This window comes from Cibotium barometz, chromosome 28 (genome assembly GCF_041138505.1).
Source record: "Cibotium barometz isolate CiBa-2024 chromosome 28, ASM4113850v1, whole genome shotgun sequence".
Taxonomy (NCBI): domain Eukaryota; kingdom Viridiplantae; phylum Streptophyta; class Polypodiopsida; order Cyatheales; family Cibotiaceae; genus Cibotium; species Cibotium barometz.
In genome coordinates this window covers 12,269,544-12,292,916 of record NC_141073.1, presented here as the reverse complement: position 1 = coordinate 12,292,916, position 23,373 = coordinate 12,269,544, and the positions used below count along the sequence as shown (strand labels likewise).

Sequence of the window (23,373 nt, the reverse complement as noted above, 5' to 3'; positions counted from 1 at the left end):
GGGCTTGTGCTGGGGATGAAGGGGGTGGGCGGCGGCGGCGGCGCGAGATGATTGATTGGAGGGGACCGCCAAAAGTAGGTGCTCATTTTTTCATTCTCTTTTGGCGCTTTGGCAGCAGAGCCTAGGCCCTACAGGCGCTTCTGCTGCTGCTACTTTTGGTGGGCCTTGCTAATCATTTATAGTTCATCATCTGTTCTCATCAGCATCACGTTCTCCCATAGCCAGACTGATCTGTTCCCCCCCACCTCCAACGCCTTATCCCAATCATTTCCTCCACTTCTTCTCATTTTGGGCTTCTCTGCATTTTGATGAAGCTCCTCCCTGTGTGGGTAACCTCCAAGTCCCAACCCTTTGCTTCTGCACACTCTAGAAGCTACACTATTTGTCCATTGGATATTGTATTCCTAACACCCATTGGATGCTGCATTCCGATTGTCCATTGGAAACTGTCTCGCCACCATCATCCTTTTGCAAGCTGCTCTCTAACCTGAGAGCTCCATACAGTCTCCTGCAATTTGCTCTCTTTGACCTTTCTTTGCCCTTGACACTGGACAGGGTCTAAGCCAACTGCTTTCACCTAGAGTAGTGCAGTGACTACACACTTCAACAGTATTCTGACTTCTGCACCCTCTGGCTTAACAAACTTTGAAGCATTCTATTTCAAAGGCTAGCTAGCTTGCTTGCTTGCCTTTTGAGCTTCGCTCTCTCCTTCCTAGGACCAGCTTCCTAGCCTTCCTAGACAAGATACTGCAACTACTACTGTTCCATTAGGGGCAGCCTATACATGAAGGGTCAGTTTACTAGGCTTTTAACCGTTTCTTGTGCCTAGGCATGCAGAGCATCATTGAAGGGAATTTAATATGTTGTGGCTCCTTCATGCTTGTAAGGCAGCTCATTTTGTGAGTTCTTGCAGGCTCTTTGACAGGTGCTACCAATTTTACAAGGGAGTTCAGTGTGTAGGCTTTTCAAAGGGCATGCAGCTTGTGGGTTTTAGAATTGTAAGCATTGTGCCAGGGATTTCATAGTTTGCAAGCAATTTCAGGAGAACTGAGCTTGTGGGTTCCTAAACACACCTTCAAGCAGTTTCATAGGAACCTGCATTGTTGGGTCTCTAGTGCGTGCAAGCATAGGTGAAGAGATTTTTGCTTGTGGACAGTTGAAGGTTCTAGCTTTTGCAAGCATTGTCCTAGCTTATGGGTTCTTTTAAACTCGCATGCCTAGCTCAATCAACTCTTGCTTATGATTTCTCTAGCAGATCCTATGAATATCCAGATTGTGGGCTTTAAGTCATAATATTGCAAGCTTTTTTGAACTCAAGAAAGCTTAGCCACTTAGAGAATCTTGTCTTCTGAGGGTGTGAGAGGGTGAATAATTCCCATCAGCAATGACTTCTTTGATGATGATACTTAAGAGGAAGCAACAGACAGATGATGAGATGCAGGGTTGTGGCAGCACAAGGGGAGGGGGGGAGACACTGGCCCCACTGATGGAGGGGCCCACACCAGAGAATTTCGACAATGGGGGCAGAAGGGAAGGGAGGTGGGGGAGCCTCCAGTGGGTGAAGGGCCAGCTTCTCACCAAGACACCCTCCATGTCTAGGGCCATCTCCGGGGACACACATCCAGAGTCTTATTACAAACGCTCTGACCTTCGCCTGCTCTTGGGTGTGCTCGGGGCACCCCTTGCCCCTGTCGCGGTTGTCGATGCCGAGCCCATCCCATTCCTCTCAGTCAAAAGCATCCCCATGGTAAGTGTAGCCTTCCACTCCCTTGTGTGCTTTCCATTGCTTGAAAATGCTTAGTTTCTGCTTGTTTAGTATGAGATTTCTCTTACCCTGCCATTGTTTCACATGTGCAGGAGACTTCATCTGCCCAATACATAATTCAACAGTATGTTTGTGCAACTGGTGTAGCAAAGCTGAGCAATGTCAGAAATTCATATGCCATGGGCAGGGTGAAGATGTTGGCATCAGAGTTCGAGACGGCCACACAAGTGGTGAAGACGAGGAACTCGTCGAAGTCATCAGAGACGGGCTGTTTCGTGTTGTGGCAGATGATGCCCAACATGTGGAATGTGGAGATGGCAGTGGGGAGCAGCAAGGTGCATGCTGGCAGCAACGGCAAACTGGTGTGGAGGCACACTCCATGGCTGGGATCGCATGCAGCAAAAGGTCCTGTAAGGCCACTAAGAAGAGCTCTCCAGGTTTGTAGATAAAAACCGTGTATTAAAGCAATGTTGGTGGTTAAAACCCAGTGTAAGGCATGGTTGATGGCCTTAATTTGCAGGGAAATGTTGGTTAAAATCCAGTGTAAGGCATTGTTGATGGCCTTAATTTGCAAGGAAATGTGGTGGATTAATATTACGTTTTCATCTTTTGCAGGGCTTGGATCCAAGGACAATTGCCAATGTGTTCTCAGCAGCGAGGTGCATTGGCGAGAAGAAGGTGAGGGGGGAGGACTGCTTCATCCTAAAGCTCGCAGCTGACCCCGCAACGCTGGCCTGCAGGAGCGAGGGCCCAGCGGAGATCATTCGCCACGTGTTGTTTGGCTACTTCAGCCAAAAGACAGGGCTGCTGGTGCACGTGGAGGACTCTCATTTGACAAGAATACATGCAACGGGAGGGGACGCCCTGTTCTGGGAGACCACCATAGACTCGTCCGTGGAAGAGTACAGGTGCGTAGAGGGAGTCATGATTGCACACGCTGGCAAATCGACAGTCACTTTGTTCCGATTTGGGGAGGTGGCGATGAGTCACACGAAGACTAGGCTTGAAGAGGAGTGGGCCATTGATGAGGTGGCATTTGACGTGCCGGGCCTGTCAGCAGAGCTCTTCTTACCGCCGGCTGATATCCACGCTGCGGCCGGCACAGTCAGCGAGATCAGCGAGCTGCCCCATGAAGAGAAAGGAGGGGGCAAGTGCTTACTCAGCAAGAGCAAAGTGGCCGCCCTAGGCAGACCACAAGAAACCCTTGATAACATCATTTGGAGAGTGGAAGTGTGAATAAGATTAGTATATATCTAACTAGTAAACTACCTAGTTTGCCTTGCCATTCTCAATTTGTAACTTTGTATTATTCCTTCTTTTCTACACACAAGCCAAGTGCCAAGTGGTGTGGCCATCTCTCTTTCCCCTCACACATGCTGCCACGGACTTGATGTTGAGTGGCTCTTTGAGTCTTTATTGAGACTAGTGGGCTGTCCCGTGCTTCGCACATTTCCTCGAACCTTCAAATTCAAATTCTACCATTCCTCGAACCTCCTCCTCCTTTTCCAGAACCTCCAAATTCTTGCCACGTGACAACTTTGTGATACTCTTCCTTTATATAATATAGAGATAGAGATGAAGCTAGGCTTAGCCAATGCCATTGCGATCGTTTACTCTTATATGTACTTCAAATTTGTACTATGCCAAGCTCATGCATTTGGCTTGTTTTTCCAACTACTTGTACTTCGCTACTCATACGAGGCTACATGAGGCTTATTCTTAGTTCTTCTACCTTAGCCTATGTTTTTAGTGTGAAGTTAAGTTTGGTCCAGAGTTTTGCCTTTATAATATAATGTTATATAAACTTGTATATATTTGTTGTGAAGTTAATACAAATGTGCTCTCTCTCTCTCTCTCTCTCTAAAGTGGAAGCCTTTCCAATCTCACACCTATGAATTCTTTGAGCTTAAATTAGTCCCATGTGGTGCTTTTGAGCAATTTCATCACAATGGAATTCTAATAATGCAAGAAAGAGATTAGAGTTAGGGAAAAAATGCACTTAAGTGGAGTACAACACATATGTACTCAATGCACTTAAGTGGAGTACAACACATATGTACTCAATGGGAGTACTACCATAGCCAAGAGCTCAAGAGTTCTATGAATGTTTGTTAAAAGGTAATTTTCCATCTCTCCTAATTCACTTATATAGGCCCATGGTGTGTTTACATGACCTTATGGTTCATTATTTATTCACATGTTCGGGCGCCTATGGCTAATTGCCCAATTAATGTGTTCCCCTTCATTACAAACCATCCCCATCCGAATGTTTCATCCTCAAAACCCTTGATTGGAATCATATAATTATAAGGGTTGGGTACAACATTAGAGAAGGGTTGGTTGAATACCTAGCGGGATAGGTATTCAACCAACCCTTCTTCATTTAAGCAAGGCAATTCCTCATGAACAACTACTTCTAGCCCCACATAAGTTTTCAAGTGTGATACATGGAAAACATTGGAATCAAAAATACATATGAGCTAATTTGATATTAGTATTGCATTTGAGGGATCCATATCTTGATTTTGGCCACCTCATAAATACATAGTCGTCCTCCTTGAACCCTAAGTGCCTTTTCTATGCTTATCTGCATAATACTTTATACTCTCTTGGGCTTGCTTCATGTGCAGCTTGCATTGTTGAAGCAAAGCTTGCATTTTCTTAGTCTCTTCTTTTGCACTTTGATTCACCACATCTTACTTAATGACCATCATTGGCACATTCACTTTGTACCCATATAATGCTTCAAAAGGAGACATCCCAATACTCTCATGATGGGTGCTATTGTATGCAAATTCAGCAAGAGGCAACCACTCATCCCATGCACTTTGTGTCTCATAGCAAAAATGCCTCAAATAGGTCTTCACCCACTTATTCACCCTTTCTGTTTGGCTATCGATCTTTGGATGATAAATGGTACTCGGTGTCAACTTACTACCCATAATAGTAAACAATGTGCTCCAAAATAAGCTCATGAATTTGACATTTCGGTCACTCACAATCTCCATAGGCATACCATGCAACTTGAATACATGCTCCACAAATTGCTTGGCAACCAAAGATACATGCAACCAAAGATGAGTGAATCTAAAAATTCACTTTTTAACTCCGTGAAACTCAACCTTAAGACGATTGAAACTTTGTTGTTGATCATCACCCCAAGCAAAGTTGTGACCCTTAGATTTTAATTGGTCTGTCACATCGAAACTACTAACTTAGCATAATCTCGGATGAATTTACGATAGAACCCTGCCAACCCAAGGAATAGTTGTAATTCCTTGAGATTGGTTGGATGAGGCCACTTAAGGATTGTCTCTACTTTTGCAGGATCCATTTGAATTTCCTTTGTCGAGATTATGTGACCCAAATAATGGATCTCCAAGGCAAAGAACTCACACTTTCTCTCTTTAGCGTAAAGTGTGTTTGCCTTAGCAGATTGAACACTAATTGTAAGTGTTGCAAATGCTCTTCCTCGATGCGGCTAAAGATTAAAATATCATCAAGAAATACTACGAATCGACCAAGATAAAAGTGTAGCACGCTATCCATAAGCGTCATAAACATAGCTGGAGCATTAGTTATACCAAACGCCATAAATAAAAACTCATAATGCCCAAACCCGATACGAAAAGTTGTCTTACGGACATCCTCCATGCGGATGCGAACTTGATGATAGCCCGATCTTAAGTCAATCTTTCTAAAGTATCGTGCACCTTGCAGTTGATCAAAAAGCTCAGTAACTCATGGTAACGGATACTTATTCTTTATTGTGATTGCATTCAAACCATCATAGTCCATGCACAAATGCATAGACCCATCTTTTTTCTTCACCAATAAAATTGATGATGCCCATGGCGAGCTGCTAGGCCTAATGAAGTCCCTGGCGAGGTAGTCAGCAAGCTGGCGCTCACCTCACTGACTTCACCAGCACTAAGCTGACACAGAGGCTTGCACACTAGTTTAGCATCCTTGAGCACTTTAACGGCATGCTAGACATTGCGCTTAGGGGGAAAACCAGATGGCAAGTTGCTTGGAAACACATCACGAAATTCAAGCAAAAGACTTTGCAAGGAATGAGAAACTTGTTGAGTGAGTTTAGTAAAAATTTGAGCTTGTTCATTATTGTGTAAAGCACTAACATGTTGTTCACATAGGACAGAATTAAGAGATTTAATACACTGCAAATCATGAAGAGAAGTATCACTTTCCTTACCCTTGGTAGATATACACAAACTGGAATTAAAATTAGCACCGCTAGGATCATCATGAGACAAAATTGAAGGAGACATGTAACACAAAAAGAGATTTTCTATTTCATGAGCATGTACAAGGTGGTCCATTTCAGCAGAACAAATGAGTGGAGATGGGGGCACATCACGCTCACCTTGCAAACAAACTTGTTTACCATTGACCTTAAAATTGAAAGTACTATCTAGATAACTATGAGAAAGAGATGGTCCTAAATGAAACAACCATTCACGAGCCAAAGTAACATCACCTCTAGTAATATGCATAGCTTGAAAATCTAAGTGCATTTCATGTCCCTGAATAATGAATGGTACTTGTTTAATCCCACCGTGCCCCATACATGCTTATCATGCCCATTAGCAAGAGATACCATGTGTTTATGATTACTAGGGGTTTGTGGCAATTTTAATTTTTTAACTAAGTGATAATTCAGAAAGTTATGTGTAGCCCCATCGTCAACCATGACATGAACTCGTCATCCGTTGATGTGTCCATGCATTCGAACCAAATCATGAGGTCTGAAAGAGGGTACCCATATCGTGGAGGTTACACAACACTCATGCGTGGCATTGGTATGGCATACTTGAATCTTAGAAAACTTTTGAGAATCATCAAGTGGCAAGACCTACACCATGTGCATTGCCTTACTGCCGCCCTTATCGACATCCTTGCCACGGTTCTTTGGACAATTCTATTTATCGTGATCAGCCATGCAAATAAAACACAATTTTTCCTTTTTAGCTCACTCATAGTCTTACGGAGACAAGGGACCCCTTGGCCCCTTAGCCTTCTTAACTGCATCACTACCTTGTTTGGTCCCCTTCCATTTGTTTCCCTTAGAACTAAGGAAGTCGGATGCTCCAACCCAAGGTTTCTTGGCTGTGCGTTTCTTGTCAATATTATCATCAAAGATCTGTGCACTCTTTATAGCCTCTTCTAAAGTTTTAGGGTATTGGGTTTTAATCTTAGTCTTATATTGATTATCTAAACCACTCAGAAAACCTCATACTTTCTGAAAATCATCCAAACCCTCAAGCTTGAGAATTATTTGTGATACTTAGAAATATATTGGTTCAATGTAAGACCTTCCATCTTACAGTTGTCCCAAGCATTCCAGTTGCAATCCTTCTCATTCTCAAGTAAGAATTATCTCCGAAAAAGTGTCTCAAAAGCAGCCCATGACGTAGGTCAATTGCTCTCATCGAGGCTCATTCACCACTTGTGGGCCTTGCCCTCAAGTATAAGACTTTCCTCGAGAGCGCGAATAGCATCAAGAGAACACTTCAAAGGTGCAAGTCCGCCCACTTTTGTAAAAAAATGTTCACTGCATCTTTATTATGCTCCTTGTCTTCCCCGCAAAACACATGAGGCTTCATGCTCTTGAGTATAGCTAACCCTTCCTGATTCGTGAGCGTTTCGGTGTCTTGAGTTGACCCCCTAGGGGTAGTTGGAGTATCAACCAGGACACTCCGAAACCCTGAATTAGTGACCAACTGCTTGAGAGTCACTTGCATGGTCTGTAAACTTTGAGAAAGAACAAGTAAACTTTGTTCAATACGTTGTGTGCATGATTCTAATAAAGTGTATGTGTGTGTGTGTAAATCCACAAATCCATGATCACCTGCATCCAAATCAGCCATATTGGTATCCATAGCTGGATGGCCGCCATGCTGCTGACCCTCATGGTGCTCAGAAACTTCAGAGGTCACGGTAACAAATCAAATTCATGTGCAAGATGAAGACTAGTACCTGACCAAAACCAGCTCACCAAAAATCTGAGCAACGTACAGAGAGAAGAATGGGCTCACAATCGCGCGCATGAGAGAGGAAACACTATCTGAAGAGCACACCCTGCATTATCAGACATGCCTTGCAAGTGATTTTGATGCCACGCTCTTAGAAAATCAACACACTGCTATCTTTCTTTCCATAGCCATAGAGAGCGTTCTCGTGTGGCCTATAGTGCTTTTTTTAAACTTTCCTCATTGGTTGCATGTTGCATGTTGTTTGGCATGTCGATCGCTTCCTCTCGGCCTTATTGTTGACGTCGTGCAGTGCCATTGTGTTGGGTGGGGCTTGGCCGCTCTTGTAGTGCCAGAACAAGTAACGAGAGAGAGAGAGAGAGAGAGAGAGAGAGAGAAAATAGTTACTCTCCTCACGTGGCTGCACGTGGCTTGGCCTTGCTGTTGACGTGTTGCCACGGCATTGCTGTTGCCCGTTTCACGCGTGGTCTTCTCATGCATTTGTCATGGGTGGTCTTCCTGCCAGTCGTTCTTGGCACTATTGTGCCATGTTTGCGCTGCAATGGGGGTGGCTGTGGTGTGGTTTGTGGCTGTTGATTGCCGAATGTGGCTTGTGATGTGCGGTGGTTTCGTGTATTTGCATCTGATATGGGAGCTTCCTGTGGAGAGAAAGGTAGAGGATGGAGGAAGGACTGCGCTCTGATACCAGTCTAAGGGCAAGAGGTGCTAGCTCGCGCAACCTCCTAGAAGAGAATAGGCAACTCTCCACCGGGACTGCCGGATATAGACGCTAACCGGCTAACTATAGCCTTGGTCGTCCACACTAGTCCGGACTCCCCTGAACCACCCAACTCCCCCTAGCCTTACCCTTTTCCTGACAGAGTCCATTTGCCTTTGTAGAAGGTAATGCTGTAATGCCCTCTTTGTAGAAGGTAATGCCGTAACAAAGTCCATAGAAATGTGAGTCCATTTGCCTTTGTAGAAGGAAATGTCGTATAACAAAGTCCATAGAAATGTGAGTCCATTTGCCTTTGTGGATAGGCAAAGGTTGTAATAAACCATTTGGCTTATGAGTAGGATCTTTGCTGGCAAGGCATACACTTTGACACAAATGCATGATGTCCTTCCACATTCCCTTCCAAAAGAAGCTCTTTCTAATCTTGTCATAGGTTTTGAAGATTCCCAAGTGGCCCGCCATAGGGGTTGCATGCATTTCTTCCAAAACCTTTTGCTTTTATGATGAGTGAGGCATCAAGTAGACCTTGTCCTTGTAGTATATGAGACCATTTTGAGGTCGAAAATGTGGCAACTCATCATGAGTACCTTGCTGTAATTTCTAAAAAATCTAAGACATCTCCTCATCCAACAAGTACTTCTCTTGTATGTCTATATTTTAATCATTATGCACCTCACTAATGGTTGAAACCAAGCATGCCCACATTATTGAAAGTGCATCCTCTACCACATTTTCTTTCCCCTTGGTGTATATAATCTCTAAATCATACCCTTGAAGTGTATCCAATCACCTTTGAGAGCCTATATGGTGGCTTGTTAATGGGCTTGGCATTTGGTTCAAGCACTATAGAATGATCCACTTTTCTCCTAGGTGATAGACTCTTAGGCATTTGAAACACATCCTTGAACTCTTCCAAGAGTATTGACATGCCTTTACTCTCTTCTCTTCCACATTGTTCTTCTCTTGGCAAAGCTGTAAAGCATACACACACCCCATTTGCTTGAGCTCCTTCTTAAGCTTAGTGGCATTGATCAAAGAGACCTTTGAGAAAAACAAGAACCATGCAACACAACCTCTTGATCCCATACACAAAGCTCATGAATCCATGCTGTAAATTCATTGAGAAGGTCCCAAGTGTGGATAGCCAATCACATCTAAGAACACTGTCAATTGAACCCATGTCCAATGCAAGTAAATCCACATGGCATGTGTACTCATTAGAAAGCATGACTTATATCATTGTACAATCCATCATTGATCCATTATCCACTTGCACCATCATATGAAACTTTGAAAAGGATTTGGGATGAAATTTTAGATTGCCTAATGAACTCTTTGTAGCCATATTTGGTAGTGATGTGTGTGAACACACTAAGACTATGCGGGGTACTTTTTCTCTCTTTAGGAGGTTTTTTCCCTGTGGTAGTATACATCCATCTTGGGGTATACTTATCATCTTTGTATATCACACATCATTATCTATCGATCATCCCATTGTGTGCTACCTTAAGCTTCTCCACTGTGTGTGTGCGTGTGAGCTCATGCAACCCTGTTTCCAACATTTGATATCAAAGCATACACTCCTCGCCCCTGTTGTGTTGCTCCCTACCCTTTACCCCGAGTCGTTTGTCTTCTTGAATCGGATCAAGGAGACCTTTTGGGAGAAGATAGAGGACCTTGAAGTGTGGAGTACTTTGTACTGAAGTTTTACGACGATCAGATTTTCTTTTCGGGTGAATTTTGGGGCCCGTTCGCACGCAATTTTTGGCTTTTTGTTGCAGACATCTTTGGGGACCATATTTGCACTATTCTTCATTAGATTCTGGGGTAGTATTGCCAGATCTACTATAGACGGGTGTGTAGATATATGTGAAAGAATCATCAGACAATAGCAAACCAGATCTTGTTTACGAGCTACACTTCAGTGATATCGATCTCTACATCTTAACACATTTTATTTCCCCTTGGTGTATATAATCTCAAAATCATACACTTGAAGTGTAGCCAAATCACCTTTGAGAGCCTATATGGTGGTTTGTTAAATCAGCTTGGCATTTGGTTTAAGCACTATAGAATGATCCACTTCTCTCCTAGGCAATAGACTCTTAGGCGTTTGAAACACATCCTTAAACTCTTTCAAGAGTCTTGTCATACCTTTACTCTCTTCTCTTGGCAGAGCTGTAAGACATACATGCATCCCATTTGCAAAGCTCATGAATCCATGCTGTAAATTCATTGAGAAGGTTCCAAGTGTGGAGAGCCAATCACATCCAAGCACAATGTCAATTGAACCCATGTCTAATGCAAGTAGATCCACATGGCATGTGTACTCATTACAAAGCATGAATTTTGTATCCTTGCATATCATTGTACAATCCATCATTGATCCATTATCCACTTGCACCATCATATGCAACTTTGACAAGGATTTGGGACAAAATTTTAGATTGCCTAATGAATTCTTTGTAGCCATATTTGGTAGTGATGTGCCGGGGTACTTTTTCTCTCTGGAGTTTTTTTCCCTGTGGTAGTATACATCCATCTTGGGGTATACTTATCATCTTTGTATAGCACACATTCATTATTTATCTATTATCTCATTGTGTGCTCCCGTGAGCTTTCCCACTGTGTGTGTGTATGTAACCCTATTTCCAACATTTGATATCAGAGCATACACTCCTCACCCCTGTTGTGTTGTTGCATACCCTTCACCCCGAGTCGCTTGTCTTCTTGAATAGGATTAAGGAGCCCTTCTGGGAGAAGATAGAGGACCTTGAAATGTGGAGTACTTTGCATTGAAGTTTTGTGATCAAATTTTCTTTTCGGGTGAGTTTTGGGGGCCGTTCGCACGTAGTTTTTGGTTTTTTTGTAGACATACATGGGGATCAGATTTGCATTATTCTTCATCATATTCTAGGGTAGTATTGTCAGATCTACTACAGAAGGGTGTGTAGATACATGTGAAAGCATCATTAGACACAGCACACCGGATCTTGTCTACAAGCTACACTTCAATGATATCGATCTCTACATCTTACAAGTAAAATTTTTACTCTGCATTTCTTTCATACACCTTGTAGGTCTCCATTGTCAGTGGCCTTGTTAGCACAACCACCTTGGTTGCTTCAAAGGATCAGTTAGCACTTGTAGGTTGCGTGATTACTTGATTGGGAACTATCAAAAATGGTAGACAGTGATGTATTTTTAATGTTGTCTACTGAGAATAAGCTTGATGGAACCAACTATCTATCACTTTCTCAATCTGGTGTAGTGTCCCATTGTTGATGTGCTTTGGCATTGTACTGAGATGGTAGAAAATGCTTCTTTATTAAGAGGTTTTATAACTCTTTCCAGGTTGAAGGTCTATGTTCACCTTGTTTGATCACATTCCACCATAAGACAACACTTTCGATCAAGTAATTACAAGCACATTTAATTTTATCCTTTTTTGGGAACTTTTCACAAGAGAAATAGTCATCTAGTTGGCTAATCCATGCAATAAGAACTCATGCATCCTTCTTGCCATTATAATTTTGGAAAGTGAACATCTTTCGGTTGATTCGTGAATCTTTCTGAGAATTTTGAGCATGCAAGGTAGCTTTAACAGTGCGTCTAACATGATCACTTTTCTCCTCATCTAAGTCAGAAGATTTGGAAAAATCACGTTTGCGTTTGGAACGCTTCACTTGATGCTCTAATATGCGTCGGAGTTCTCGCTCACTGCAATTTGCTCTTGAAGTGCTAAGATTTGTTCTTTCACATTGGGTGGTGCAGGTAAAGAAGCCATTACAATTAAAGAGATAACGATAATGCAATTTAATAATACAAATAAATGAAGATGAAAGACTTAGCTCTTGAATTCGTCATCTAATAGTTGGCTTAGATACCGTCCTCCAAGAATTTTACGAAAGCCAATACTTCTTTGATGCTGAAAATTTAATAGCAAGAGGCTGCCAATATTTTAGAAAAAGAGTTGGAATCTTTTTTTTTGGAAGTTTTTTTGCAATCTCACAAAAAAAAATATGTTTGATAAAACTCCCTTCTTGGCTTTTTGAGAGCTTTTAGAAGCTTCAGGAATATAAGCTTTTATTAAGCTTATGTTATAAAGCGTTTAGGTATGGGCTTTAAAGCGTTTAGGTATGGGCTTTAATATTAAGCTTTGTGTAAAGATTATAAAGCTTTCTCTTTTTTTCATGGATCTAATTTTCTAGAAAAATAGAGTTTTAAAGAAGATCTACCTCTAGCTCTGATACCACTGTCACGGATCTAATTTTCTAGGAAAATAGAGTTTTAAAGAAACTTTGCAAGAATTGATTTAATTCAATTAAATCATCAAATACCACATGCTCAACAAATTCAATAATTCAGAGAAAAATAAATAAATAAAAATACTTATCTCACAAAGCACGACTCCAATACTTATCTCACAAAGCACGACTCCAAGATTGGGTGCAATCATCTCCCCTCATGTGTGTGGCCTGTTCCCCACACATGAGTATTTATGAGATACTTTATTCCAAAGTAAGCCATAGCCTCCAAAATACAAAAAGGTGCTTTTCTTGCATGACGCTCTCTTATGTTCAAAAATAAAGTTTCCATAAATTGAGGCTAGGGTTTAATGTATATCACGCTTTATAAAATATTAAAGCTCAAGTTTATGCTTGATAAATTAAGGCTTTCCAAGTAAATAAAAATGTGCACAAGCTAGCACATGTATACATAACGCTTGTTTACAAAAATGGTGTGCCAAGTAATAAATTTGTGCAATTTCTCCTCAATCTTCGGAATCCTCTTCACCTATAAAATAATCAACAATAAATTGGTGAAACAAATATTCCATAAGTATACAAACCATACCCACACACATTTTTTCCAGGCGTAACTAACCCGAGAATCACTCCTCCCATACAAACCAACTGAAACAAACATTGGAGACCCCAAACATACGTTAATATCCACCAAACATATTAATATTTATAATGGCATGTCCCATGATATTAACATAATTTGGCTTGATGCAAAGATAATCCAAGAGTCCCTGAATTATCTAAGAGGGTAGAATAATATTTTTAAGAGGGCTTAAAATATATTCCCATAACAAGAGTTCTCTCCTACTAGAACATACAAGGTTGGTCCATAGTGTGAACCCGACTACATGTTATAACTATACCATAACTCTAGTAAACCAAAGTGGTTATCACATAGCCTCCTGTAAACCAATCGCAACATATCACCTCTATAATCTCACCAACCATGCAAGTGGCATAAGTGTGGAGCTGTCATTCTAGCGTGTCATCCATATTTGCACTAGCTGAGCTCGATATCTCAATAGACCATGGTGGGCTTAACTGGCCCATAAGATGACCCATGGCATAGAGACCCATCGACTATGCAAGTATCTCCACAAGGTTAGTGCAAGCAACCTCTAATTTGACCATGGTGGGCTTAACTGGCCCATGGTGTGACCCATGGCCTAGAGACCCTTTGACTATATAAGTATCTGCAAGAGCTTGAGGTGGTCACTCAAGAATACGTGAATATATCACGTGAGTGCATAAAAAGGGTATAATTTATTTAGATTTTTCATAGAAAGAAGGGGCCTGTAAAAATAAATTCAAAAAAGTTTACAGATTGTATTGAAAAAGGGTTAATTTTAATCGTTAAAAATTCACAGATAAGGGATTTAAAAAATAGGCCTTGAATGCACAAGATATATAGGGTTTACATATAGTGACCCCCCCCCCCCCCCCCCCCCCCCCCCCGAGTGCAGCAAGAGCAGCCTCTACTTTGACTTCGATTCCATGCATCTACACCTTGCCCTAGTGGCTAACATATCTACAACAAAGAAGCCCACTCTCTAAGTATCACGTTGTGAGTTCTATGCATAATATCATGCCATGTGTCAAGAAGATCCGGATCACTATCTACCCATGCCCATCATTAATTGGTGGTTGTGGCATTCATTCCAGAAATCAAAGGGCACATATGAATTAGAAGGGCCAATACCATTTCCACAACAAAAGGAAGCCTTACGTGAAATACTTCTACTTTTTGCATCTACCTTTCATGCCACCTTGATATAAGATGCCTACCACTAGGGCTACCCGAAGCTTATCACCAATATGCCTTACATCTAGCTTATCCTGACCCTCACCAATATGCCTTACATCCAGCTTATCCTGACCCTCACCACTTAACCTTGCACGATGCCAAGTTCATGGCATATCATCCAAACCTTTCCACTAAGGTAGCAGTTTTACCACCTACTTGGATGATGCAAGAGGACACAATGGAAGAGGATAGGTTTAACATAGTTTCACTAGCTCGACCTACCATTTCCATCTTACTCGCTTGGATGTGCACTTATCTTTTGTAAGATGAAATAGAACATATAAAGCAGCCTTACCTTGAGGTAATGAAATTATAAGGGATTCATGTACATGCTTGCTTAAGATTAGTAATAGTGTTGAGACCATATTTAAGTTATTTGGCAGACCTAGTATGAAAACCAGTCGTCATGCTATATATAAGTCAATTTTGACACTAAGTAATACACATTCATTCCCTTGCATATAGAACATATAAAGTGGCCTTAACTTGAGATAATGAAAGTCTAAGGGTCTCATACACATGCTTGCTTATTAAGATTAGTAATAGTGGCCAGACCATTTTTTAGTTGTGTTTGGCTATATATAAGTCAATTTTTGACACTAAGTAATACATATTCATTCCCTTGCAAATAGAATACTTGAGCTCTTCCCTTCTCTACTCTTGATTTGCATGTATGCTATCAAATCTTTCTTGCTTGATGGATGCATGAAAAATAGATTTGTTTATAGGTTTCCCTCTTGTATTAGCTTCTTCTCCTTTGCCTTTTATGAGAGAGAACCAATGTGAAAACTAATCTCTACTTGCCTCCATCTAGGCAAAGAGAGCTCTTTCTTCACCCCCTTAGCAAGGGACATTCTGGTGTGATAACATAGTGAGAACATGGGCAAGACCAAATAACACATGATTTGGCAAAGTCTAAGGTAAGCCCTAGACATGAAAATGTTATTACAAAACACTAAAATATCAAGGTCGTGCTATTTTTAGAGTTATGTGTTATAATAGGAAGTGTAAAACTATGGTTTGCTAACACAAATAATATGGATAGATTTGATGAAAGCTATTTTTTGTGAGAAACAAGCAAAAAATGTTCTTACTCATGGGGTAGCTTTAAGCTCAAAGGATCACAAGTGCAAAGTTGGAAAGCACTTTAGAGAGAGAGAGAGAGAGAGAGAGAGAGAGAGAGAGAGAGAGAGAGAGAGAGAGAGAGAGAGAGAGAGAGAGAGAGAGAGAGAGAGAGACAACACATTTATATTAATTTCATGCGTCCTCCAGCTTGCATTCTCCCTGCAACACGAGAGAGAGAGAGAGAGAGAGAGAGAGAGAGAGAGAGAGAGAGAGAGAGAGAGAGAGAGAGAGAAACAACACAATTGTATAAATTTCACATGCCCTCCTACTTGCATTCACCTTGAAAACACAGAGAAAGGCAACAAGGTTAACAAGAGAGAGGCACTAGTTCAACAACAAAAACATGGGTTTTAAAGATAGAGAGAGGAGCTTTCCCTTGCCTTAGAAAGCGAGATAGAATACCTGCCACCATCAATGTCCCTTTAACTACCCTTCCCTCCCTAAATACATCGTTCTTGAGCACAAAACAAAAGATGTAGATGAGAGGAGAGGAATGCATGATGGCCACACTTGTCAAAATTACTAATTATCAAAATAGTTAAACATTCTAAACAAATCTGAGATTATAAAAGATTAGATACTATAAATGAAACCTTTGTTCGAATGTAAAAAGAGAGGGAATGATATTCAATTTATTAAACCATAAAAGAGCATTTTGGTCTCCTATTCATCACAAGGAAAAGATACAACATAAAATTGTAAATACAATACCCTTAACTTGACCTTAATCGTGGGTTGACATTAAAAACATAGGCTAAGGTAGTACAACCACCCAAAGTAAGAATGGGCCCCATTGCAAAGTACAAGTGGTTGGAACAAGCTAAATGCATGCACTTTACATTGCACAAAATTGAAGTACATAAGAGTTAAGGATGGTATTAGTGGCGAAGCCTAGCCTCATATCAATAAAGAGCCACCAATAGCGAGCTAGTTGTGTAATAGGAAGTGAACAACTATGGTTTTGATAACCCAAATAACATGGATTTATTTTTCCTCAATGAAAGAGATTTTTTCTTATGAGTAAAAAGTAAAAAAATGATGTTTTCAATGGTTGAGTTGAAGATAAGGACAATATCTTCAGGTTGTTGCAAAGACTTATTTGTAATGAAGGGGAACATATTAATTGGGCAATTAGCCATGGGCACCCGAACATGTAAATAAATAATGGACCATAAGGTCATGTGAACACACCATGGACCTATATAAGTGAGAATTAGGGAGATGGACACTTAATTTTTTACAAACATTAATACAACTCTTGAGCCCCAGCTCTTGGGTATGGCGGTACTCGTCGCATGTGTGGTACTCCACTTGAATGCATTTTTTCCCTAACCCTTATCTCTTTCTTGCATTGGTATAAAAGCCTAGCTCTTGATCCATCTTTTTCTTCCTTTCATTCACTTCTTGCAAAAATAAAAAATAAAAAATGTATGGTTCTTGAGTTTGTTGATCCTTCTCCAGCATTTTCTTGAGAAATTGGGTGGAAGAATGGAAAGGTTTCAAGTGGAGCTAGGTACCTCGTAGTAGCTGGAATGACGTTAATGACTTTAGCAAATCACTATGAGATTAGTGGATTGTGCTAGCAGATTCCTGCTGTTAACACTTGACCAGTGGATCAAGTTAAGGGATGTCAAATTAAAAATCTGTATAATTGAAAATTTCCATGAAGGATTGTTCGATAGAAAATTCGTTCTAATGGACCATTATTGTGATAAGGATTTGAATGATACGATCTGAGTGAATTATTATCTGATGATGAGTTTTATATAAGGGATCTTCCAGGATTCTGTTGGGTTCACCAGACTATAAGGAACCCCAGAATTAGTTGGATCTTAAGGAAAAGAGTTCTCCTCTAATTTTGCGAGATGAGGACATCTCGCGTTTTTTAAGTGGGGTAGGATGTAAGATTCCTCCCTCCGGCTTTTGAGGTGTGCAGGTGTAAAAACCTCCCCTTCTGATCTTATAATTATTCCCCTCTCTGAAATAAAAGAAAGATCCTATTTTACCCTGTTTTGGCCTAGAGAGAGAAAATGTCTAGAGAGAGGTAATTCAAAATTGAGATATTTTTGGATATAAAAATCCTCCTAGTGTCTAAAATGGTTTCCCCTGAAACAGATATTCAAAAAGAAATTTCCAATGTGCAATTGGAATAAATTGAAATCAGGTAAAAAGGACCTTAGCCTAAGGGTCCAGATTTTCTAAAATTTTTGAATTAAGGTTCCTATGGAGGACCAATTAGATTAATCCAAATGTAGGGAGGAGATAAATTGAAGAATAAGAGGAAATCCCCCTAAAAATGAGTAAATACTCACATAAGATGAAGAGTTGACTAAGGACAAGGTTATTAGTTAAAAAAGAAGAGATATTAAAAAGAAAAAATGATGCATTTTTGACACCTCAGTGTGGGGGAATTCCCCTCATGAAGGAGGCACCTATTTCACATGTGTGGTTGAGTTTTAAACTCACAAATAATGAGATATTTTCATCTCTCCTCTCTCCTGCGTCAACTAGATCCAAAAAGTAAGCTAAATTGACCTTAGAAAAATGGTCAAAAATTGACCAAATTGATCTGGAAAATTCTAGAATCACTTTGCTTGGTTAGAGGCTCACTTTTTCCTATAAACGTAGCCTCCCCCTTTGTAAATGGTTAATAGTGTTTTATGCACTGTTACTCTACTTCTCCTAAGAGCCAAAAACAGTGAATTTATTGATAATTCACTAGTTTTTGACCATTTCCTCTTCAAAAGAATTTATTGATAATTCATTAGTTTTTGACCATTTCCTCTTCAAAAGAATTGGTGGCCACTCTTGTTGCAAACAAGAGTAGATCCCTCACACCATCAAGCCAAAGGAAAGCTCACAAAAATTCATGTAATCCTATTTTTTCTTTATTCCATTTAATGATTTTCTAATTTTTGTTTTCTTTAAAATGAAAAATGATGCTATGCCTTGTTGGAAAGGCTTTCCCCCTCTCTTCATTCTTGAATTCAGCCTTTCTTTATCCTAGATGTGTAATCAAATTGTTAGAATTAAACTTTTCATATTGTTTCTCTTTAAAAAGTGGAATTTGATTAGTTTAGAATGCTTTAAACCATTTGGGATAATTTCTAAGTAACTTGAAAATGAAAAAATTTAAAAAATGGTTAGCCATATGGTAAAATTTTCTTAAATTTTGTGAAATAAGTTTATCTTTTATTATTTAAAAAGAGTAATCCCCACCGCTTGTGTGTTCTAAAAGTGTTATTTTTATTCTATGCATAGAAAAATGCATATTAGAAATATTTTTATAATAAAAGTGTTATTTTCATTAGAATTAATGTCTATGCATAGAAAGATGCATATTGGGAATATTTTGATTATAAAAGTGTTATTTTCATCAAAATTGATTTTTATGCATAAATAGATGCATAAAAGAATTTTTTTATTATAAAAGTGTTACTTTCATTAAAATTAAATTTATGCATAAATAGCTGCATAAAAGAATTTTTTTATAAAAGCGTTAGTTTCATCAAATTTTGAATTTATGATTAGAAAGATGCATAAAGAAATTTATTTTTATTTCAAAAGAGTTATTCTCATCAATTTTGATTTTATGCATAGAAAGATGCATAAAGAAATTTATTTTTATTTCAAAAGAGTTATTCTCATCAATTTTGATTTTATGCATAGAAAGATGCATAAAGATTTTTTTTATTTCAAAAGAGTTATTCTCATCAATTTTGATTTCATGCATAGAAAGATGCATAAAGAAATTTATTTTTATTTCAAAAGAGTTATTCTCATTAAAATTGAATTTATGCATAGAAAGATGCATAAAAGATTTATTTTTATTTCGAAAGTGTTATTCTCCTTAAAATTGAATTTATGCATAAACTGATTTTTATAAAAGTGTTATTTTCCACTGAAGTTGTTCTCATGCATAAATAAATGCGTAAAGAATCTTTATATCAAAAATAAGAATTCTCTTACATTCTATAAATAGATGTGATAAGATGTGATATGAATCAGGTAGATGAGAATGAATAGAGGATGGATGCGGGCGATGAGAATAGGAATGACAAGAATGTGAGGTGAATAGATGTGATGAGATGTAAGAATCAGATAGATGGGAAAGAATGGATGTGATGAGAATAGAAGTAATGAGAATGAAAGGTAAATAGATGTGATGATATGTGATGCGAATCAGATAGATGGGAATGAATGGATGGATGGATGTGATGAGAATAGAAGTGATGAGAATGAGAGGTAAATAGATGTGATGAGATGGGATGCGAATCAGATAGATGGAAATTAATGGATGGATGGATGTGATGAGAATGAGAGGTAAATAGATGTGATGAGATGGGATGTGAATCAGAAAAGAATGGATGGATGGATGTGATGAGAATGAGAGGTAAATAGATGTGATGATATGTGATGCGAATTAGATAGATGGGAATGAATGGATGGATGGATGCGATGAGAATAGGAATGATGAGAATGTGAGGTGAATAGATGTGATGAGATGTAATGCGAATCAGATAGATGGGAAAGAATGGATGGATGGAAGTGATGAGAATAGAAGTGATGAGAATGAAAGGTAAATAGATGTGATGATATGTGATGCGAATCCGATAAATGTGAATGAATAGATGAGATGTGATGTCATGTGAATCAGGATGTAAATGAATGATATAGGATGTGAATAAATGTGATAACATGTGAATCAGGATGTGAATGAACGATAAGGGACATGAATGAATGTGTTAGCATGTGAATTGGGATGTGAATGAATGAGATGTGATGTAAAATGGATGTGATAAGATGCGATGTAAACTGGATAGATGTTAATGTATGTGAAGTGATGAGATGTATGGGTAGATGCAAGTAGATGTGATCTGATGAGGATAAATGAGGAAATAAGTGATGAGATAGAAAACGATCTGATTAGATGAGAATGGGAATACTTATGAAATGAGTGTGGACTGATGTGTGGGCAATGTGGATTGATGTGGATGGATGAGTGGATAATGTGGATTGATGTGGATGGATGTATGGATGATATGGATTGATGTGTGGGCAATGTGGATTGATGTGGATGGATGAGTGGATAATGTGGATTGATGTGGATGGATGTATGGATGATGTGTGGGTAATGTGGATTGATGTGGATAGATGAGTGGATAATGTGGATTGATGTGGATGGATGTATGGATGATATGGATTGATGTGTGGGTAATGTGGATTGACGTGAATGGATGTATGGATGATGTGGACTGATGTGTGGATAATGTGGATTGATGTGGATGGATGTATGGATGATGTGGATTGATGTGTGGATTGATGTGGATGGATGTATGGAAGATGTGGATTGATGTGTGGAATGATGTGGATGGATGTATGAAAGATGTGGATGGATGTGTGGATAATGTGGATTGATGTGGATGGATATATGGATGATGTGGATTGGTGTGGATGATGTGGATGGATGTATGGATGATGTGGATTGATGTGTGGATGATGCGATTGGATGTGATTTGATGTGGGAATGATGTGATGTGATAGGGATCGATGAAGAAAAAAAAAATTGTGGGAAGATGAGAAAAGATGGGGACTAATGTGAAAGGATGTGGAGTGATGAGAAAAAATGGAAATATTGTTAGAATTGTATTTGTATGTGAAATCTGTTTTTAAATGACTATTTTATGTCAAGAATGCTGAGGAAGCATTTTGACTGTCTTGTGAATGAGGTCGTGTGGAGACCTATCTGTTAAAGTTGCAACTGCTGACCGAGAGTCAACGGAGGATGTCTCGTGTAGCAAGGTCGGCCGAGGTCTTGACCAGCCTCGGTTTGATTTAAATGGTGAGCTTCCGGTACAGTGGATGAGGGACCAAGGAAGCGGCCTATGAGTGAAGCACTAGGTGACCTGCGAAGGATCCTAGACGGTGCAGACCATACGGTGCTCGGGCTCTGGGTTGCCGAAGATACCCACACGTACATCGGGGAAGATACCCACATGTACATTGGGGAAGATATTGGAACAAGGAGTAAGAGTTGTTTTCTGAATTCGAGCATGGATCTGGTTGGTTGACCTTGCTGGTCCTTAACGGATGAGTCCATGGCTCTTTTATATGGATCCATTGGTTGATCTTGCTAATCTTCAACGGAGATTCCATTTTGATATGTGAATATATTACCGGTTACTATGAGCTAGGAACTATCGAAAAGGCCCCTGAGTGAACAGGTGGTGAGCGTTCTGGTTGCCAATGATGCCATAGGTACACCGATGAAGGAATGATTGGAAATAAGGATTCAACCAGAGATTTTGAGGATTGTGATCAGTGACACAATGGTTTTGTTAAATGGTTGTTTTAAAGATGATCCTGAGAAAAAGGCAATTTCATATTGGGTGTGTAAGTGGTGTGACTAGTTTTAAGTTTGCATGCATATCCGGCTAGGGGGCCTGGGAACTCTTTTCCCTCGTATCCGGGATAAAACCTAACCAAATTCTTAATTGGATCCCATCACACTCAAGTAGTTTATTCGAGGTTTAGATACTACCATTAGGTACCCAGTGAGAAATTTTAAGCCTTAGACTTATGCACGAGCACTGACCCTCGCTCAGAATCAGGAGCTGATGCTGAACGGAGGTAAGCCCAAGCAGGTACAGTCTTCCCAAGAAAGATTCTACGCCCAAGAAGACTCCTGAGGAAAAAGCTAAGGAGGGAATCACTGGAGAATATCTCCAGCCAAATGATTAGACACGGTACAAGACAAAGAACCATTGTTTCTTTTGTCACACTGTGGGACACGGGAAGAAAGATTGCACTAAGTTCTAGGGTGAAAAGTCTGCTAAGACATCCACTTTCACAGTAGGAACCGTAGAATCATCACACACACCTCCGCCATCAGCCTCAAATGTCATTCAGCTTTTAAGTTATTCTTATCCAGCTTCTCACTAACAATCTGATTAATTTCGTTAGACATGTTTTCCTGCAGAAATCAAATAACCTACAAACAAACAGCTCATGTATGCAACTTGTAATATAGTAGTATCTCTTGTAACTGCTGCAGTAGCGGTACTTCAACATAGCCTGTGTGTCACCAAATGTGACCAGAGTACATGTACATGCACTCAGTATAAATAATACATGTGCAAACCCTGTCTGAACTTCCAAAATGCGTTGCTGCACTCAGTATAAACAATACAAGTGCAAATCCTTTCTGCACTTCTAAAATGTGTTGCTGCACTGCAATAACCAGAGTTCGAGCACAAACAGTTCTCTTCCAGAACTTCTAGAAAGTGTCAAAAATATCCTACAGTGAGGAAACGGGACGTAACGCACTCGAAACGTGAATCTGGCCGAGAAAATTTTATCCAATAGGAATAGGACAATATACCTTCCCTGTAGCTCCGCTCGTGTTGTGAAGACAACTCGTCAATTGGAGATGTGTAGCTCCCAAAGCTATTGAGGGGGTGTTGTACCTGAACCAAGAAGGGGAAAGAGATGATGGTGCTCTTACCCTTGTAGTGCCGCTTCCTTCCTTGCTTGTTCTTTCCTCCTTCTTACCTCCTTAGCTCTCACACGAACCAGGCTTTGATACCATAAAGAGAATGTGGGGGAGAGGGAGAGCTTCAAACCCTAGCGATGTGAGGCTTTTGCTG

General features: G+C 39.9%; 1 protein-coding gene across 1 annotated transcript; it reads left to right on the top strand.

The window, feature by feature from the left end:
- Nucleotides 1-207: 207 nt before the first annotated feature.
- On the top strand, nucleotides 208-3,494 carry LOC147622491 (uncharacterized). Its single transcript, XM_086822064.1, has 4 exons — nucleotides 208-791; nucleotides 914-1,747; nucleotides 1,858-2,202; nucleotides 2,381-3,494. The coding sequence occupies exons 2-4, from the start codon at nucleotides 1,385-1,387 to the stop codon at nucleotides 2,999-3,001; spliced, it is 1,329 nt and encodes a 442-aa protein (XP_086678190.1). The 5' UTR covers nucleotides 208-791; nucleotides 914-1,384; the 3' UTR covers nucleotides 3,002-3,494.
- The last annotated feature ends 19,879 nt before the right edge of the window (nucleotides 3,495-23,373 follow it).